Source organism: Rhododendron vialii, chromosome 10a (genome assembly GCF_030253575.1).
Source record: "Rhododendron vialii isolate Sample 1 chromosome 10a, ASM3025357v1".
In the NCBI taxonomy this organism is placed as follows: domain Eukaryota; kingdom Viridiplantae; phylum Streptophyta; class Magnoliopsida; order Ericales; family Ericaceae; genus Rhododendron; species Rhododendron vialii.
The window spans coordinates 5105278-5123407 of record NC_080566.1 but is presented as its reverse complement, the minus strand read 5'-3'; the positions used below and the strand labels follow the sequence as shown (position 1 = coordinate 5123407).

The 18130-nt window shown below is 41.1% G+C and overlaps 2 protein-coding genes across 2 annotated transcripts; one reads left to right on the top strand and one right to left on the bottom strand.

Moving 5' to 3' along the window:
- The first annotated feature begins 698 nt into the window (after positions 1 to 698).
- LOC131302293 (uncharacterized) lies at positions 699 to 4934 on the top strand. Its single transcript, XM_058328847.1, has 6 exons — positions 699 to 1134; positions 1680 to 1757; positions 2665 to 2763; positions 3133 to 3322; positions 3734 to 4161; positions 4403 to 4934. The coding sequence occupies exons 1-6, from the start codon at positions 895 to 897 to the stop codon at positions 4619 to 4621; spliced, it is 1254 nt and encodes a 417-aa protein (XP_058184830.1). The 5' UTR covers positions 699 to 894; the 3' UTR covers positions 4622 to 4934.
- A 1323-nt stretch (positions 4935 to 6257) lies between these two features.
- LOC131302260 (eukaryotic translation initiation factor 3 subunit C-like) lies at positions 6258 to 12142 on the bottom strand. The gene is made up of 4 exons (XM_058328798.1): positions 12059 to 12142; positions 11099 to 11167; positions 9174 to 10973; positions 6258 to 7471 (listed from the first exon to the last, which is right to left on the bottom strand). Exons 2-4 carry the CDS (start codon positions 11120 to 11122, stop codon positions 6461 to 6463), a joined length of 2835 nt encoding a protein of 944 aa, XP_058184781.1. The 5' UTR covers positions 11123 to 11167; positions 12059 to 12142; the 3' UTR covers positions 6258 to 6460.
- Between the last annotated feature and the right edge of the window lie 5988 nt (positions 12143 to 18130).

The following is an 18130-nucleotide window of genomic DNA, read 5'->3' as shown; positions in this document are numbered from 1 at the left end:
AGAAGATTGTTCAAGTTAACAAGGCTTCGCTTTGAACAATCTTGAGTGACGTTGCCATCAACAAAAGTTTTCGTATAACGTGAATTTAGCAAACAGAGTTGACTTTTAAAATGAAATTTGTACACAATTTCCTAAACTAAACAAACAAAATAATAAAAGTAGTTAATGGTATGAATGTTGTATAACTGCATCACTATCCATCCCTGAGTGTGCAGTCGCCAGTGTAACTCCAGGTGTCCGTGGCTCTGAGCCAGCGTATGCATACCTCCTCAACTAACTCTTGGAACAAACCCGCCGTCCACTAACAAGGGGCCAGACGCGAGCCCCTCTTTTAGGAGATTCCTCCTTTTGCTCCTCAGCCTACGGTATTAGCAGCCGTTTCCAGCTCATTTGAATCGAGTATTGGAGTGCTTAACATGGTTCTAAAAGGGTCCATATTCCACTTGCTTTTTTTGTTCCACCTAAGCAGACAGCTAGTTTCCTTTTTGCACATAATTGTACCAAGTCTCTTTTTTTTCCATATTCCTATACCAAGACCGCAACTTTGTATGGGGCTAGTAAGTTCAACAGAAATACTAATGATTGCCCTTAGAATCGGTGAATAATGTGCGAAACGTATTGATATTCGTGAGATGTATTGAAGTGATGAAACGTATTGAAAGTCTAAGCTTTTTGGCATGACAAGACTATTATTGGAAGTGATTTGCAAAAGTGCAAAACTGTCGGTTCAAATGGATTTGCTATAGAACTGTAGATTCTATTTATTGAACAATTTTGATTGCTTACATAATGGTAATTTTCAGCTTATTTTTCCACTGAATTACATCATAGGTTTACTGTTGTAGTTTGGGGAAGTCGTCGCAAGAGGGACGAAGTTTCATCAGCCCTGGTGTGATGACAACGGATCTTGAGTCCAGTGGTGCTGATTCTTCTCTGAGAAGGCACTCAAATGCTATGACCCCAATGGATGATGATAGGCATGATGTAATGGAAAAGGGTAGTGTTTTGCCCATTCCTGTGGATGCTTTGGCCACTGCCTCCCCTGTATCGCCATCGACAGTGGATGTTGGGCCTCCTCTGAGTCCTCTTTTGACCAAGGATATCACTCTTTCTGTTGACAAAAACACAAAGCAAGTGAGTCCAGCTAGTATTTTCTTTTTAGTGTTTTCTACCATGATGCAGCTTCTCGCATGCAGTTTTACCTCTGTGGGCATACTCGGATCCCTCCTTTGCTGATCATATTGTAGGGCTCGTTGAATAGAATGTGCATGTGAAAAATTGAAGTTGACCAGACACCCACTACCACTTGATCGAAACACTTTTGTTTTGCAAAAAAAAGGGTCAGACCGTGTATTTTTTTCCTCATCATGTGTTCTGATCAAGTTGTTCCTCAAATTTGATGTGGAGTTCCTATGCGACGAGCTCTATAACATGAGCAGATTGGATCATAATCGACAGATCAGGATTTGCCAGCAGTGAGACTGCAGGGAAGCTGCCTCCTTTCTGTAACTCTTAGAGTGAGACATTGGTGCGGAGCTAACCTGCTAGATAAATGGTCTAATTCTATGGTTCTCAGCTTTGAGTGTAATGTTGCCTGATGATGTGAGATTACTTCTTCAGTGGCCAAATATGTGCTTGTGATCCATGTGGTGATCATGCCTTGCGTATTTCGCGTGCAGGAGAACAAGAAAGAGCTACCATGGCTATTGGATTACGGTTCACACCTTGTCCATCTTGCTGTTTTCGGAATTCTTGGGGTAACGTGTTAAACGTTTGCTTCTTACTTCTGACTGTAATAATATCACATTGTTATCTCATGGTCAAATTCCAATGCGAGTAACATATCACAAGTCCACTGTTGTGTTCTTAGTATCTTACTATCTTTGCGTAAAGAACTTGGTAGTTCCTGATACATACTCAACACAAGATCGCGCTTGGCCTTAAACACAGTAGCGCGTGCTATAGCTCTATGACCTTAAGCGATGACCCTTGCTCAACCTCCATCAAATCCAGTTGGGCCTTAACTCCTCCTCCTCCAGCCAGCCGATCTGTATCATTGACTTCGCCACCCGCGTATCTTGTGATTTCCACTGTGCCCTTCCAGTCTTCACCTGTCGCCGATCCCCTGCGAGTTACTGGCATCCATGGCCTTTGCTTCCACTGTTTGACCATCCGGTCTCCATCAACTTCAGCCCGGCCACTGTTGCCATGTTTTTGCTCTGTGCCTCCTGTCCGTACGATTAGTCATGTTTAATGTGACACATGCCTTTCAAAAAAAAAATTTATGTGACACATGCATTATATTGTAGGATCAAGATTGAGCTAAAGGGTAGAGAGGATGGAGAAGGTTCTGCTTAACTTTGGGTGATCCACTTAGGCAAGGCAGAAGGGAGGAAAATGACATTGTTTTAGCTGTTATCATGAGCCGCTAGCATGTTATAACATAAGTGTCCACTTGTGGGCAGAGACGTTCGGGTTTTCTTCTTTTTGGTCTGGGCCAGCTTACACGCAGAGAAATTTGTAGTATAAAGGGATTTCCCCCCTGCTTTTATTTGTCTACTACTTGCCTTCCCAATAAGTGATGGAAGTTCTTTGTAATCCCCTCTTTTCCTTAGAAGTTCTATGTCCATACAATAGTTTGACCTTTTTCGGCATCGTTCGCAGGTTTTGACAAGGTACGGTCTGGAGAACCTGTTTGGCCCCGGAGTAATTGGCCTGACAAGCGACCAAAGTGTTCTGTACCTTGAACTTGCTCCTAATATGGTCTCTCTCTCTCTCTCTCTCTCTCTCTCTCTCTCTCAGAGCTTAGGTCTACATTGTTTCCATCTGCACTGCACATTTCCAGAGTTGAGTTGTATTTCACAAAGTAAAGGTGATTCCATTTTTGACAACTTTTTTTTGTCTAGTTCATAGATATATATGTCCTTAATCTTGAGATTTGGCAAATCCAAGCCTTCTCAGTGTGTCAATTTTATTGTTGGTTCAAGGCCTTCAAGGTACATAACCCATTGGAGCTCAATAGCTAACTTAGTTTTAGAAACATATTTCTCACTTGTCACTTTCTTCATTGTCATCTCATCGTGTACTTTCATTTGGTTACTAGTCTAACAAAATGTATACTTCCATTCAAAGGTTGGCTCGTTCTTGATGGGGTGGTTAGGTGTTGTTTTCAAAGGAGATATATCCAGAGTTTCCGATCATCTAGCCGTTGGACTGACTACTGGTTACTTGGGAAGTCTCACAACTTTCAGTGGCTGGAACCAGCGAATGCTTGACCTCAGTGTTCAAGGCAAATGGGCTGTTGTGTTTGGGATTCCTTTAGGTAATGTAAGATGTTTTTCCTTATTTGTACCTGTAAATCTAACACTTAACCTGGCCTCGTGAGAAGAAAGACAGTTGAATTCTATTCCCTTCGCAGTCTTATTGGAAAGGGCAACGCGATCCAAAAGTATTTCCTATAAAAACTACATCGATTCTAGCTTTCGCCAGACAAAATACTAGAAAAACTGGTCATGATGCTTCTGCATATATGTCACCTGAATAATTAGACAAAAATACTCCATTATATTGGATGTTCATCTCTTCAAATCACTATAGTCTATACTGTAGTCCACAGATGTAGAAACGTTTTTAGATTGATCCAGAAGAGCTGTCATACAGACGGATGTGGCCATTTGTGCTCCTTCCGATCATTCGACCTAGTAAGATGACCAAGTCTCATTTTGGTATGCAGGCTTCATTCTTGCTGATTACTCCATCATCTATGGGATTAGGACAGCTAAGGTCTTCAAAGGGTTTCTGGAAACATCAAATGTACTCCCCTTAAGTGAGCCTTCGAGCTTTAAAAGCAATGGGAAGGTGGACCACTTCAAGCGCCAGTGTGCAGTCATGTTTGTGCTTCTATTGGCTCTAGGCTTGGTATGGGGTGCCGGTGGAGCTTTCGTGAAGAGAGAGTTTGGCCATGGTGGCAGTGGAGTGCAGCTACTGTTAGGCTGCATTGTTGGGCCTTTCGGTGTGTGGATCCGGTGGCTCTTAGCCCGCCAACTCAATGGACGTGGCTTTGGAAAATCCGGCCGGTGGAAATGGCTTCCCTTTGGTACTCTGATCGCCAATGTTTCTGCGGCTTGTCTCATGGCGGCACTTGCAACACTACAGGAAGCGGTAAGGAAAAACCTTCTTCAGATCTTTGCATTCGGATAGGATCGACATATTGCTTCTTGACTCTTTTATTGCTTCCAGTTCCAAACACAGCGTACATACTGTCGCTGTGTCGATTCACATTAGTATTGTAGAACTGTCGGTTGTTTTCTTCACTTAAATGGCCAGTTCATGCATAGTTACTTGCACGAATGAGCATCATTTGGAATCTTGAAAAAGTTTTTGATTTTTTTTTTTTTTTCAGGTTAAAACAAAGACTTGTGATACAATAGCAACAGGCATACAGTTTGGGCTGTTGGGTTGTCTCAGCACTGTTTCCACTTTCATTGCTGAGGTTCACTTGCTGAGAGAGAGCAACCAGCCTTGGAGAGGAGATGCTTATGCCATAGTCACCATTGGCGTGTCCTTTGGCCTGGGCACCTTGATCTACTCGGTACCTGTTTGGACACGGCGATACAATTAGGATACACTGAGTACAGTGCTTTGATTCTTTCTCGAGGCTGCGTTTGGATCGTAAATTTGTAGAGAGATTTATCTAGAGGAAAGGAAAATGAGGGGGAACCAAGCAATTATCTTTGGCAAACCCAATACAAGACAATAACAGAATAACCATTGCAGAAGACCCATGAGGGTAATTTGGACTAAATAATTCATTCTTTCCAGACAGTTACTATTATTCTTGGTGTTCAGTTAACCCTTTTGTAATGTCAAATTTGTTGTACACAATATTCACGTCTTCTGTATAATGAGAGTACAGTTGTTATTGTTGGTGTTTAGCGAACTCTTTTTCTGTTAAATTTGCTGTACAAATATTCAAGTATTTTGTACAATGGGCAGAAGGGAAGCTTTTTCTTTCTTTCTTTCTTCTTTTGGGAATGGGTTGGTGGGAAAGGTGTAAACGAGCCGAGCTTTTCAGTGTTCAAGCTCGGCTCGTTCACTAAATGAGCAAATAAAACTCGAGCTCAAGCTCAAGCTCAGCTTGTTTATAAATAAACGAGGGGAGTTTCTTTTTTTTTAGTCGAGCAGAGCTTTACAATGTTGAGGTCGGTTCATTTCCTACAGACGATCCTAAAACTCAAGCTCGAGCTCGAGTCAATTACTAAATGAGTTAAGCTGAGCCTCGAGCTGCTCGTGAGCAACCTCGATTTGTTTGCAGCCCTAGCTAGTTGGTGTGGGATGCACTCATTGAGTAAGACAGTCATAAATTGGTGCAGAATTCTAAAGTTGTAAGTTTTTTTTTTTTTTTATAATCGAAAGGGTGGGAGGGGGCGACCAGCGTAGTAACTCTCCCTTGGGCATGACCATAGGGACTCCCTACCTGCCAATGGAATGTCATGTTCAAGCCATAACTGCCGTCCGGGAGAATGGGCCATCACCACAGCACCACCTGGTGCACAGCAGCGAGAAATCCCCCTCTTCGGTCCACATACGAGTTCGAAATAAAGCCTATTAATGGCACCACCAGGTACCAGCCCAAATGTGCCTCCCGAGGCTCAAATCGGCATAGGTGTTAAAGAGAGGTGGTGACTCCCACCAACTAGACTACCACCTAGATGGTAAGTTGTAAGTTCTTTGGGCTTTTTTTTCATGAACAAGATCGGGCTTTTTTTTCATGAACAAGATCAACCTAGTTATGTTAATAGGAAAATAAAGTACAACGAAACACAATATTACTACCACCAAAAAGGTTATTGGGTTGACTACCATGGTAGTAATAGTGCCATTGAAGAAGGTTATTGGGTTTTTTTCTCTCTCTCCACTCATTACTCTAAAAAACCTCTCTCAAAACCCAAACCGAATAGGGTCTTCAAGACTGCCTCGGTCGGCAGTTAGTTTCACACAGTATTGCCAAAGGTGGTTTGCGGAGGCATGTGTAAGCTAATTTGTGATCAATGATATGTTAATGAGTCCCCAAAAAACAAAGAAAACTAGTTGAGTCGAGCATTGCTCAAACAACCGAGGTGAACCAATTCGAGCCACTGATGATCAGCCTGCTGAGATGTTGAATATCAGTATATGAGAGTGAAGCCTTCCGACAAAAGGAAAAGGGCACCAATTACCTAAAACCACGAGCGCGCCTTTGGGATCATTGACAACAATTACCAAAAACCAGTTTCTCATAATCATATAACTGAAATAAAAAACAAAGGAGAAAAACTGAATTCGCAAGAATCCGAAGAACAGTCTTAAATGAGAGTTCAATCAAATAAAACTTCAAAGAGCAACACGAAACAAATCAAATCTCAGTGATTCCTAAAGACAAAAATCTGAATAAACAGGTGACAACGCTTGCGTATCTTCACTAAGCACGAGTGCCCCTATTCAGACTAACCATGCGGGTTGTACCGTCCATCTGGGACCCCCTCCCGGAACCAGTCTGATAAGTTCTTCCACCTCCTCCGTACGCAGTATCCTGATATCGTGTGCTCTGATACCCAGAAGAGTACCCTCCCGTTCCTCCACGAGGCTGCCCCCGCTGGTCCCTACCGTACCCTCCCCCAGAATTCTGACCTCCGCCCAATTGCCTATACCCAGTTCGCCCACTGCTACCTCCTTGCCTTCCCTGTGAGAAAGACCAATTCTCTTGCCACTTATTGCCACCACCGGCAGCAGCAGCAGCATAATCTTGACCGTCCCTCCTCCTCAAAGGAAGGGTGTCCAATCCGCCGCCGCCCCCTGTCCTAGCTTCCATGGCCCTCTCGTTACTTTCTGCAAGGATCGATAGCTTCTCCGTCAGTTGGAATGCCAAAGCCTGCAATCTAGTGTGCTCAACATCATGGAAAACCATAGCCCGCGTGGGTTGGTCCCAACTCGCATGTAGTTCCTCAGTTATCATCATTTTGCTCACAATACTATGGGTTTGGGCGTCGGAAAGATCAAACATCTTCGCGAGTTGGTCAAGGCTTAACGACTCATAAGCAGATGCATAGGTGAAGAGATAGGTCCTAAGGGCCTCTTCCTTAATCCTTGCCCTAAGCATCTCTAGAACCCTCTCTCTGTTCCTTAGGAGCTTCCATGCTTCAAGGGAGTCAATTACATTGAATGCCGTCTCGAAATCTCCCTTGGTAAGGGCCCTGGTAGCCGCCATTACGTGGTCCCGGACGTTTTCAGGTGGGCCTGTGAACGTTTGCCTCTCATTCACCTCAAGCAACCGCCGGAAGTTCTTGCTTATGACCCTGCGCTTGGCGTCATGGACATTGGCGGCCATGTTGGGGACCTCCAGCAGCATGGCACATATCAGGTGGACCGCCTCCAGCAGCTCTAGGTTTATGTGCATGTGGTATGGCATCTGCCGTCTCCTTTCCAACCGTTCCTGACAAAATTCAAACCCCAAAGTCAGACCTACCCATGAACGAAGGGATTAAAAAATCATTCACAATATCAACAGAAATCCTAGCCGTACCGACCCATTCCATACCGAAACCATACCAACGGCCGCGCCAGGCCGTCTTCAGCCACCGGACGGCAGCCGTCCAAAAATTCTATAAAAAAAAAAAACCGAGGGGGCTCCCGCGGGAATCAACGGCATCCGATGTGTGTAGGGTGGTTGGATCGAGTACCCTATTTTTCATGTATACTCATGTTTATATGTATACACGAAAAATAGGATACTCAATCCAACCACCCTGCACACATCGGATGCCGTTGATTCCCGCGCGGACCCCTTCGTTTTTTTTTTTTCAGAATTTTTGGACGGCTTGGATCGGCCTTCTGGTGGCCCGAGGCGGCCCGGTGCCGCCGTCGGTACGGTTTCGGTATGAAATGGGTCGGTACGGCTAGCAGGACTCCAATATCAATGGAAGAAGAAACAGTGTCATACAACACATCTAGGGAAACTCAGGAAATTTTCCTTGTCCACAAATGACATGCCCAAAAATACTAATCTTCTGAGAAAGGAAGGGGAAATATGTGGTAAATGGTAATATGTGAAATTTCATCCGGAAAAGTGTTTCACAATGGATATTGCATTTTCCCTCGTAGTCCATAGGAATTTTTCTGCAGACACTACCATGAAAGATGCTGGACATAAAGATAATTCCTAGCAAGGACCAATGATATTATGATCATCAATTTAATCCCTTGATCTATTCCTAAATGCAACTGTCCTATTCCCTACCATGGGCATATTATAACCAGCATTCCACAACTTTGTTACTATTAGCTTTGTCTCTCCTCAACAAAAACAAGGTTAAAAGTCATCATCCAAGCATCTACGTCACAAAGAACTATCTACTCAGAACAGAGAGAGACCTACTCTAAGACTCCGCATGATGGGTTTCTGAAGAAAGTTATCACTAAATAAAATACTCCAATGTACAATTTTCCACTGATATCAACACGTAATATTTGGACAAAAGGAGATGCTTGCAACAGTTGGATGGACATGTACTCGTTGCAGTTCAGAAAAACCAGAATAAAAGCAACAAATGCTGCTCCAGAAGTAATGTCAACACAATAAGCATGCAACTCCAAATGAAGTAGCATGCATAAGTTATAACATAATCGTAAGTCTAACTCCTCCCACGAGACCCCTGATCATCATAAGAATACAAAAAAAATCAGCCATTACAACTATGTATTAACACATCATTTTACACGATGGAAGGCTATCATGGCCAAACAGCACAACCAATTCCCCATGTTGGACTTCGCGAGAACACGACCATTTCCAAATCGGAATGGACACATTTCCCCATAAGATGCACTCAAACAAAAGCTAATTTGGAGAAAATAAAGCCTTCCAAACTAATGAAGCAAGTGTATGTTACTTCACTATGCACGAAAATTGTGACCATCCTGGCAAGATTATGCATATGTACTAAAAAACTCCATAGGCAGCATCTATTAACTACCATTTAGCCCCAAAATTAAACAAATGAAGTATCCATCTACCCCCGATTCTGGCAGAGACATCCATCAACTCCAAGTATTGCAACCAGAAGAGGAAAAAGTTAGGTGATCATAATTTTGAAATGCAATGTAAATGTAAATAACATCAAACAAGAGATCAAGACCTGTTCAGGAGTCTTCTCATGATAACGGTTTTGGGAGACACCTTGTGCAAGTAATTCCTTCACCCTGCCACCCGAATACAGTTCAGAAAGGCAACTGTGTCCCTCTGCAATGAGTCCCACCCTAAATGCACACAAACCAAGCTGTGCCATGGCTCTGTTATAGAGTATCTGGGTGGAAATATCCATGTGCTGAATATTATCCTGCAAGTGGCTCATCAACAACAAATCGCGTGATATTGAAAATTCATCTAGTATAGCATGGTGGTAGATATCACAAAGCATTGCTCGAGCCTTGGTCCGCTCATCACCAGACTTGTAAATGAGGGAAACTAGGATATCCATCATTGCCCTGCTGCTCTCTGAAAACGTGGGTTTGCGTGGGACAATTTCAGGAGTAACAACAAATGCAGGTGGGCCCCTAATCTCTTCGGCCGCTTTGGGTTCATCACCTGCCTCTGTTTCTCCGTTCTCTCCAGCTTCTGTCATCTCAGCCAATTTCCTCATAGCATCGTAGACTTCCTGTGGCTTATAATAAATAAGTTCAACCCGCTTTAGTGCCACCTTTGCAGCAGCCTTGTAATCCCCAACACGTTCCAGATATTCCTGGACATTCTGGGCAAGAACCAAGAATATCGGTTCATCCCTTAGCCTCTCAACATACTCACGAGTATGAGGATCAATACACTGCAAACTCTTAAAGAACTCAACATCTATTTTCTCAAGAAAGGCCACCAAGTTTCCCCAAACATGAATTGTCCCCTTGAAATCCGTTCCTTTTCGGGTTTCATCCTCTTCAGGCTCCACAGCATCATGAACTACAATGTTTGGATGGTGGACGAGTATATCCAGTATAGCAAGCATATTCTGCACACACTTCTTCCACACATTTATTGGCATGTGCCCGCTTAGACTTGAATTCACATCAAATTGAGCAGAAACAACAGTGAATAGTATCTCAAGCTTCTGAGCAGGGGTCTTAGCCACCTTAGTGAGGAACGTGAGCTGTTCAACCAGCTCGACCCTTCCTGTCCCCTTCCTACCCCGAGCGGCCACAATCTCTTTGAACTTTTTGTTAACTATATCCCATGTGATCTCACTAGGGTCTTTCATAAATTGCTTGTCCATGATCTTATCTTTCCTACTTAACATCTTCTCCCACACACCACCATCACCACCTCTGCCTTCGCCTTCGTCCTCATCTCCGGAATCAGACCCTATGACAATCTTAGTCGGATCATCTTCAATATCTGAAAGCTCCGATTCAGTCTCTTCAGTCGGCACATCACTCCCTTCATCTTCGATCTCAGGATTCTCCCTGAATTTATTAATCAAGTCTTCGTACTGCTTATTGTTCTTCTTCAGTTTTTGTTTCATTGAATTCAAGGCCTTAGCATTGCTACTACTCATCTTCTTCTTAGCTTCCTTATTAGCTAATGCCTGATTCAAGAAGTCCTCCAGCATAACAAGAGTTTTTATGTACAGAGTTGGAACCTTATCTGATTCCATAACCCGCATAACCTTCTCGAGCTGCTTATTAATCTTGTCAAAGCTCTCTTGCAAGCTAACCCAGTCATTAATCTTCATAGCATTCTTCATCTGATCAACGGTAGAAGACATCTCCTCGAATCGTTTATCTTTGGCAGATCGAACAATGCGCTTCTGCGCATCTGAGTCGTCGCTATCACTAGCATTTTCCTTCAAGTACCTGCTACCGGCAGTCGCAGCTGAAGCCTCGACTGGTCCAACATCACTAGTCTCCGAATCATGTTCACTCTCTTCTTCCTCGGAATCACTACCACCCTATAATATACCCAACATAACAAAAATGAGCAGCTGACCATAAAAATACTCACCACCACACGTATGGGGAATGCAAAATTCGCCCGAATGTAAAAATAACACAAGTGGAATCGGGCGTCACGAACCTGAGTCCAAAACCTTGAAGCCATTTTCTGTGCTGAGTTATAATCCAATGAATCAGAAGTCACAAACGCCTACACATGAGAAATAAAGAATTTTACATATGCCTTCGTCAAACTAAAGCAGGAGAATTCAATATGTCCATGATTGCTCTGAGACATGTCTATGTAATACTGCCTAGACAATTGCACAACAAAATTTGTACAGGGATGGTTCCAAATAAACTCAAGCATCCAAAAGAACATTGTAAAAAAGCAGGGTCAGCCCTGGGCAGAAATTTTATACCTTGTGGCTTGTGCATGTATGAACTTTAAAAAATACTTAAGAATTAAATTTTAATATCTTCTGATAATTTTATATTTGTAGTAACTTATTTACGTACAATATAAAATTATATTTGCAATTCTAAACCTGTACAATAGCATAAACATCTAATCCTTACTCGTTAAGGCTCGTGAACAAGTTCTAGTTCGACTCAAACCTAGGCAAGCTCGGCTTGTCAAATTTTCATTGAGTTCGGGTGTGCTTAAAAACTTAGGAACCTGAACATTCAAAAGCCCAAAGCCCGGCTCGTTTGCAGCCCTACAGATTTCTCTGAGACATGTCTGTATATGTCTCATAATACTGCCCAGACAATTGCACATCAAAATTTGTAAACGGATGATTCCAACTCAACTCAAGCCTTAAAAAAAAAAAAAACATTGTAAAGAAGCAGGGACCGGCCCTGGATGGTGCTCTTGCAGCATATGCGCCCAAATTGATTCACTTCTGGCATGAGGATCGGATATTCTCATACCAGGAGTGTTGTTAATTTACTAGATCCCAAAGCTATCATTTTTAAGCATCTAAATTACCGGGGAAAACACGGCAAATCGGAGAGGGAGGCCGTGAGAGAGAGGGGGGGAGACGAACACAGATACGAGAGAGAGAGAGAGAGAGAGAGAGAGAGAGAGAGAGAGAGGTACCTGCTCGATTGAAGATCACGACCGCAGCCGATTACAGAGGAAAACCCTAGATAGTGTTGAAAGAGAATATATATTGCAATAATTTCATTAAGAACCCCTTGAACTTTATCTGTGTCACAAATTACTTCCTGTACTTTTTACTTTTGTCAGTTCAGTTAGGGATTGTTCGGCTAAATAAGTTTTTTTTTTTTTTGTTCTTATTCAATATTTTTCGTATTTGTTAGTTTATCGTCAACTTTTTGTAAATTATTGCTTCATTGTGATAAGAGAAATCTAAAAAGTATAAAATTATGATCGAAAACCAAATTACTTTGAATAAATACGAAAAAATTGGCTTATTGACTTATTTTGTCTTTATTAAAAAAAAATTTAAGTTTCGTTCGTAATTTTTTATTTTTTATATTCTTCTCGTCATGAAGAATCAATAATCCGCCATAAATTGACGAAAAACTAACAAATGCGAAAAAATTTGAATAAAAACAAAAAAATAAGTCATTTGACTTATTTAGCCGAATTACTATGTACACGTGTTTTACATCTTTTTTCTTTTTCTTTTCTTTTTTTTCTTTTTTAGTTTTTTGACAAATTTGTGTGAATTATTGATTTGCTTTGACTAGAGAAATCTATAAAAAATAAAAGATCAAAACCTACCAAAAGTTCACAAAAGGCAAAAGATAATCCAAAACAAATAATTTTTGTCTTTATTTAGAAGGGTTCTGTTTTATTCATTTTTTGGCTTTTTTTATTCCTCTCGATGAATCAATGATCCAAAAAAAATGACGCAAATTTAACAAGGCGAAACAATTGAATGAAGACCAAAAAAAAAGTAACAACGCTTAAACTACTCTAACGATGCCAACTGTGTCTAACACTTTAAACTATGGATGTAAAAAATACCTATCAAACCGCCTTAACCCAACCAAACCGAGGGATGTTGATTGGAGTTTTCACCTTTGATTGGTCTAGACGGTTTTGATTTTGGGAAAACCGAACCAAATCGGTTCGGCAATGGTTCGTACACTTGAAAACCATTTGAAACCGAAATCGACCACTATAACCCTCTGATATAGAACCCTCTTTTATTGCTTAATAAGAGTTTTTTGTTTTTTGTTTACTGGACGATTATTTGGAGTAGAAATCCTTTTTTTAGTTAGTAATCCATTTTGTGGCTGCCATGTAATTTGTTGAGTTGGTTTTTTTTCCCAGCTATGATTTGTACATAGAATTAGTTTCAAATTTGTTGGTTTTGTTTATGATAAGAGAATTTGGCCCACTTATGTAAGCCCAAACCGATAAACCACACCGAACCAAACTGTCATAATACAATGCAGTTCGGTGCGGTTTGTTTGGTGAAATCGGTCGGTTTCGATACAAAACAATTAAACACCGATTAAATTTGTTCGGTTTATTTTTTTCTATCCATACTGCCTGAACTGAACCGCTTACATCCCTACTTAAACTTATTATATAACTATTAAATTGCGACACTCCCCTTTCTTATCCATTGTTTCTCCTCATGTTCTCTCTTCAACTAACACACTTGTGTGATAAACCTTCGGGAACTTTTTCGCTAGTCAATAAGTTATGGATAATTTCTTATCGTCCAAAAACATCAAGTTGTTTCCACTAACCTATAAGTTATAGATAGTATATGGATGGGTAAAAGGACGATTCTTCATTCGTCATTTACAATAGATTTTTTTCTAATCGCGAAATAAATCCTGCTATTGGATTCGATTCGAGGTTGTTTTTTTAACTACTGAGTATTTACCACGGTCTCCCTTGACAATGAGCCATTAGTTAGGCCCCGTTCCAGAAAGGCTCCTTAAAAAATAAGTATTTATTTGTAATTTTCAAGTTTAAAAATAATAGACTTATTGAAATAAAAAAAATATGCAATATGAATCTTGTTTGATACAATAATTCTCATCGAGATCTATCAAACCCTGCAAAATAATTGAAAATTTGTTTTCGTAAGCCTATTATTTTTAAGATTGAAAATAGGTCTTTATTTTTTAAATACTTATTTGGATTTCTAGAACAAATCCTTAATGTTGTTGGTCTCGATATGCTAATTGTTCTTGCTCTCATTGAGGTTGATCGGATATGAGCAAATGTTTTGCCGAATCATAAAAGACATAACAGAAATGACGGTCAGAGGTTACTGCCATTTTTTCTTTGTGATAGATAAATATACTTATTTCAAAGGGATACCGATGTTGGATTATTTGGTTTTTTTTCATGAGATCAATACATATAAAACGCACAAAAATGCTACCGGTACAGAAATTTGTGCACAGAATTTTTGGTGGGGCCCACCACGGGTCCCACACAAATGATCCGAGCCGTTCATTAAATGTAAAATATTTTTTCAAGGGCCTCCTGTAAAAAATCAGATCAATTCAATACCTATAGGTGCTTGATCTAATTATCTAACTTTTCATTACCCGAAAATCTGAATGAAAATTTAGATGATTAAATCGAGTACTTATAGGTATTAGATTGAGCTAATTTTCTACGGGGACTCTTGAAAAAATATTTTACATTTAATAAACGGCTCGGATCATTTGTGTGGGACCCGTGGTGGCCCCACCACAAAATCTGTGCACAGATTTCTGTACCAGTAGCAGGGCTCTAAAACGCAAAACTCACGTAGGTATCATTTTGTAGCAGACGATGGATCCTCCATGATTCATATTCCTTCAGAGGGCATATTCTCTCTCCCATGGACACCGAGATCTATAGTGCCGGAGGTGTACAATAGGGTGTAGTGCGGCATCCGAGCCATCTATTCGGCAATCAAAAGTCTTAATGTAGTGTACCCTTGCATTATAAGATCTCTAAACTCTTTCATGGTTCTTGTGTTCTCTTTCCTCCATATGCCTAATTGTGGAGTGTTTTAATTTGGGTGAAAAATGGAGCGATCATCCCCGACGTTCAAATTATTTATCGGTCCGGCTGACAAGTGGCCCCGGGCACAAGTCAAGGGGCATTAAATATGAAATATTCTTCAACAATAAGATTTCATTATTATTAATGGGAGTTTGTAAAAAGAAAGTCAACAATTAAGAAGAGGCCCCACACAATTCTCATACCAAATCCCCCAACTTTTTACCAAAAAACAAAAACCTATAGTTGGGAATAAGATCGTGAAAGTTTTTTTCTATCACCTTGCCTCCGGGCCTTTTATTCCGATAAAAAAAAAAAGGAGAAGAAAATGTTGGGCAATAGATTTATTTTGAAATCAGGCAATTCATTAATTCATACCCGAAGGCAAAGATTACATTGCAATAACAGGATTGCACCAACCTACCTAATCCGAGACACGAGTATTGTATTAAGCACAAAGGCTATAGACTCAAGGACACCCTGTAAAAGCACCCGGCACATGTCGGCCTAGAAATCCCGTCTGGGACTAGGCAGAAAGATACCAAAATGGGATCCTAGCACAAACCATTAAACACTAAGCACAAATGTAATCACACTAACAACAGAATACAAGCAAAAACAAATATCTGCTCCCAAGGACATGCCTCAAGGGCCGTCGGCCGGAACTGGATCAGGAGACCCAATCCAGAGCTGTGGAGTCCTCAGGGGGATCCGAGGCAAACCTTCACTGACACGCAAGTCTCCGGGCGCGACGGGCGAGGCAACGCCGATGAAGAACTCCGGTAGGCCCAACACGCCCATGGCAGCCAAAGAACAAATACTCCCTCTCGCTGGACCTGTTGTTGACCACCAACCAAAACAGAGAGAAGCAGCCGACCAAACGAACCAGAACAGATCTCGGAAAACCCCAACTCAGCCACCACCTACCACCACTGCCGCTGCCGGGAGAAACCAAAATACAGTCCACAATTGCCGTCGCACCACCGAAACCCTCTACTCCGGCCAGACCACCAAAACCCTAACCAAAATTATTCACCCACCATCCAAAAACAAAAAAAATTATTTACCCACCACCACAACCTCACTAGATCCGGGGGGAGACCCGAATCGGCACACAACCGGATTGGGAAACCAGCCGGTAGAAGAGGCGGAAGACCGCCGGAAAACCAAAACCTAACTCCACAAACCTCACCTTATTGGATCCTTCCATCAACCACTAGCTACCAGATCTGAGCTTCCACTGCAAGGACGGAGCGAAAAGACCAACACGCCATGCCCGGAGTCCCCACTGGACTCAACAACTGGAAAAGCTGAAACCTGAGAAGTGGAAACAACATAAAGGAGAGAAAGGAGGGGGAGGAGGGGGGCGGCAGCCCCTCCCCCCAAACTAAAACCTCGCTGAAGAAAAGTCTAGAGAGAGAGAGGATTAAAAGTAGTATCTTGTTTTGAGGATTAAAAGTAATGTTGGGCAATAGATTGAAGACAGAGAAAAAGGGAAAATATAGAAAATGAAGCTTCATTGTTTTTGTCAAAAGTGAGAAGAAAATGAAGCTACATTGAAGACATAAAAAATGCAGCAACAATTAGGTGGGAAAAAGGGCTCTCACTCCGTTCTGCTTGCAGTATTCAATGTCAGTCCAACACTCTTCATTCTTCACCTTGTCGATCCGCCGGCCAATAAGGGCTGGGTGATGGCTGATATATATGGACGACGTAGGGGCGAGAAGTATAATTTTATTATTTGAAAATGTTGGACAAAAGATGATGCGTTTGTCGGTCAGGAATCGTCCTTCACCTTCTACTTTTTTCCCTCCAAAATCTGCACAAAGAAATGAAGCTGTCAAATTTGTCAAATCTGCACAAAAGAATGGGCTGTACGTGATTCCATTTTCGTTCGTTTTCCATTCCAAATATTCCATCTGGTTAGGAATTGGCTGGACGTGAGATATAAATTAGGAAGGGTTGGGCATGATTTTTTGGAAAGTTTCAGAAATGGAAAATGAGCGAAGGGGACAGATTACAACTTAATTTTTTTAGATGATGATATTAAATGATGGAAAATTATTTCATATTTAATGTCCCTTAACTTGTGCTGAGGCACTTTTTAGCATTTGCCATTATCTATTTCGAACCTTAATTTATTTACAACAGGTATTGACCATGCATGTGATGATGCTCACGAAAACCATGGCCAACATATAGGCCATGGCATAACTACTATGAATCATTTAATTGCATACGGCTCTACCATGCATGCAGTGCTCTCTACCAAAAGTACAAAAAAAGCCACTAAAGTGGCATCAGACACACTAGGATGGCATCAGTCAATCTTTGTGGGAAGCATCGTTAATCGTGTAACTACCGTGACAGCTGGACATCGACAAGTAGCATGTGAGACTTTGGCACATGATCGTCTGATCAATTGATCGCTAGACTAGTATCATTCATTTGATTTTGTGTGTTATGTGTCTCTCTGTGTGTAATAGGTCTTTGTAACAATTGTATTGGCGGTTCACGGTAGCTTATAATCATCGTATTTATCAATAAATTTCTTGCCCTTCTAGAAAAAAAGCCGTCGGCCATCGTAGATACGAATACCAACCATTTCTTGCCCGCTATCGCACACGCACATCACCATCACCGCGGCACTACCTCCGTCATTGGCTCATCATAGTCATATACTATCACACGTCCACGACACCATCAAAACTAGTTGAACTTTTTCTTTCTGAGATAATCACAACCAAATGAATTCAACACTGAAACTGGATGAGCAGGATGCGTTATCGGTTTCAAGAAACATAATCGGAGAGAAGGTGAAGGCCTCCAAAGATGGTGAATTTAAAAGTTTTGGTGGCGTAGTTTCATTTCAAATTGAGCTTTTACTCGATAATAATTGACGCATGTTAATATTCGGTTTTAATGGTTAGGAAAGTGCTACAATATACGATAGACAAGCTTCACTCTTTCTTGAAAAAAGAGTAAAACGTTTGCACAACTAAAATAATTTCATTATCATTATTTAAGAAAGCTAAATAACCAAGCAAAACATTTGCACTAAATATATATGGTAAAAAAAAAACTAGATTAAATAATGAAGTATCGTAAAATTAAGTAAAAAAACTAATTGAAACTTAAAACTTTATTATCTTCTTCGAGATTTTCGATTTCATCTAGTTGCTC

Coding starts and splice junctions, on each gene's coding strand:
- LOC131302293 (XM_058328847.1), top strand. CDS start 895: ATGACAACGGATCTTGAGTCCAGTGGTGCTGATTCTTCTCTGAGAAGG. Junction 1,758..2,664: donor CTGTTTTCGGAATTCTTGGG/GTAACGTGTTAA, acceptor CATCGTTCGCAG/GTTTTGACAAGGTACGGTCT. Junction 4,162..4,402: donor TTGCAACACTACAGGAAGCG/GTAAGGAAAAAC, acceptor TTTTTTTTTCAG/GTTAAAACAAAGACTTGTGA.
- LOC131302260 (XM_058328798.1), bottom strand. CDS start 11,122: ATGGCTTCAAGGTTTTGGACTCAG. Junction 10,974..11,098: donor CTTCAAGGTTTTGGACTCAG/GTTCGTGACGCC, acceptor GGTATATTATAG/GGTGGTAGTGATTCCGAGGA. Junction 7,472..9,173: donor ATGAGAAGACTCCTGAACAG/GTCTTGATCTCT, acceptor GAATTTTGTCAG/GAACGGTTGGAAAGGAGACG.